The 2,560-nt window shown below is 46.8% G+C and overlaps 1 protein-coding gene across 1 annotated transcript; it reads left to right on the plus strand.

Annotated features, from left to right (window-relative positions):
- Positions 1-410: 410 nt before the first annotated feature.
- PtA15_1A137 (uncharacterized protein) lies at positions 411-2,181 on the plus strand (the record flags this gene model as incomplete). Its single annotated transcript, XM_053165132.1, has 2 exons — positions 411-884; positions 2,041-2,181. 2 exons carry the CDS (start codon positions 411-413, stop codon positions 2,179-2,181), a joined length of 615 nt encoding a protein of 204 aa, XP_053016354.1.
- Between the last annotated feature and the right edge of the window lie 379 nt (positions 2,182-2,560).

Consider the following 2,560-nt stretch of genomic DNA (forward strand, 5'->3'; position numbering starts at 1 on the left):
CAGACCAGTTAGCTGTAGCGGTCCCCAAAACCGCTACAGCTACTGCTAAAATTAGCGTGGTACCGCTTTTTTCCCCAGGGCCGCAGCTTTAGCGCAGCGGAAATAGACCGCTTTTGCTACCAAAAAGCGCAGCTGTAGCTCAAAACCACTACATGCAAGCTTCATGACCGCTAAGCGCTGACGTAGCGGGTAGCACTTGCGTAGCGCTGAATTGCTGCACAATGCTACCTACCCACAGCTGCCGCAGATTCTTAACCACAATTGACTCCTTCCCCCTTGGGTGTAGTAAAGCCTGCTGTAGATGCTGTGTCAGCCTTGGTGCCGCGAATCAATCAACCATTTCCCCCCTCCCCTATTCCACTACTCTGAAGTGCTCTTTTTACCGCATCATCTATCTGTCACCCGACATCATGGCCAGCCCCCCCTCAACTCCTCACAATCGTAATCCCAGATCAAAAAATCCGCGCGAATCCGCCCGTCGGGAGTCCTCACGTATTCGAACACCAAGCACTCAACCAGGCTATGTACCAACTCAACAAGATTCTCGCCGCTCTCTTGTCAGTCCCGCTCCCGCATCTGATCGCCGCCAGGGATCCAGAAAAGCCTCAAAGAAAAGGAAAGTCACGGTCTCCTCAGATGATGATGCTCCCGATCCACACAATCCAAGCCAAAGAGATACTACAACCCAAAATCCATTTTCTGGAACCACACAAGTCGCCAGCCGCACCGGCGAAATCGTTGTAATTGACACTGCCCAGGATTCTGAAGAAGAGAACGGCAAGAAATCAGCAAGATCACAGAAGAAAAAGGATGCGGATAAAGATAAAGACGGTTACGATCATGTTCGGCTATACTTTTATACCCCTGGTAGTGGTCCGAAACAGGTAAGATCATTTGATTACAATACCAATAGTGTAATCCAAACTAATCCAACCCAAACCCCACAGGAACCCGACGACACCGCCTGGGCATGCAGATGGTGCCCTAACGAATTCAAGACTTCGGGGGGATCTTTTTATAACTTGAAATCTCATTGAGACGGGGCTAACCTCAAGGGCGCACTCCGAGCAGCATGCCGTGGTCGTCGTAAAGCCATTGAATCTGGAAGTAACCTTCCCCCCACAGCTGCTGAGGCTTCCTCCAAGCTTGCACACAATAATCCCTCCGGCAACGGTACTCTTATCGGCTACACAACAAAAGGTCGATTTGATAACAATACCTTAAACAAACTGATGGTGATTTGGATCGTCCGGCATTCTTTGCCCTGGATACGAATGGAAGACTTTCTGCTCCGTGTGGCATTTGACTATCTGGTATGCAACTCTGAACTTTGCTCTTGGGTTTGGGCCACCACCCATGCGCATCAGCTATGCCTCGAACAACGTATACAGGTTTTGAACACCATCAAGGTATGCCTTCTCTATTTCAATTTATCCATCATGTCTAAACAGAATTCTACTGCGATATTGATTCCAAAATGGCTTTTAGAACTCTGACTCACAGATATGCCTTGCATCCGATGTATGGACTACAAAGGGAAGCCACAAGGCTTTCCTTGGGATCACATGCTTCTACATTACTCAGGACTGGAAGTATGTCTGTCAACATCTTGCAATCAAGTACGTCTCCTGGCATCACAATGGCAAATACCTTGCTTCTCCCCTTGCAAACGTTTTAGTCAAGCACGGACTTCACAGCAAGATAAGTTGAAATATTTATTCATTTCTATCTGCAGTAGTATTACGACCACTAATATTATGTTTCACAATGTTTGCATACTTGCCCAGACCACAGACTCCGGAAGTAACAATTTCACGATGGCCAAGGGTGTAGCCTCAATCTTTCGTTTGGCTGATTTGACTTACTGGGACGTTGAGAACAACCATCACCGTTGTATCTGTCACGTCATTGCACTAATATTGGGTGCTGGTTTGAAAGCCTTAAATCTTTCAAAGGCCATGGTTCAACAAGAGAAGGACGATCATGTGTTTCCAACCCTGGAAACAATAATTGAGGAAGTGGAGGATTTGGTCAAAGAAGATATTGTTGAGGTCAGCATTGAAGTATCGGACAACAAGGACGACCAGGTTGATCCTGATGACGCTGAACCCAAACACCAAGACTTGGTCCATCAAGAAGAGCTTGACACCGATCATGAAGAAGTCGATGATGCTGAGTTGACAGGCATAGGTTTCACCTTAAAAAAGGTGTGTTTATTTACTTCTCACTCCATATCCAGTCCCAAAAACTTATTGATCACACATGAGCTTCAGGTTGATTACATATGCCGGCGCATTGCATTGTTGTCACAAAAGCAAGCCGAGTGGAAGCTTTGGGCGGAAAAGCTGGGCTACAAAGGTCCCGGACTTATTGGGGGCTACGGGATCCGGTGGAATATTGCGTATGACAGCCAACAACAAGCGTACCTGGGTCGGAAAGTAATCAAGCAGCTTCTTGACAACAAGTCTGACAAGTACACTGGACAATCTGAGAATGCAGGCAAGCATTTTTTCAAGTCTTATGAGTTGAGCGCAAATGAGTGGGAAGATATCCATGATTT

This window comes from Puccinia triticina, chromosome 1A, assembly GCF_026914185.1.
Source record: "Puccinia triticina chromosome 1A, complete sequence".
In the NCBI taxonomy this organism is placed as follows: domain Eukaryota; kingdom Fungi; phylum Basidiomycota; class Pucciniomycetes; order Pucciniales; family Pucciniaceae; genus Puccinia; species Puccinia triticina.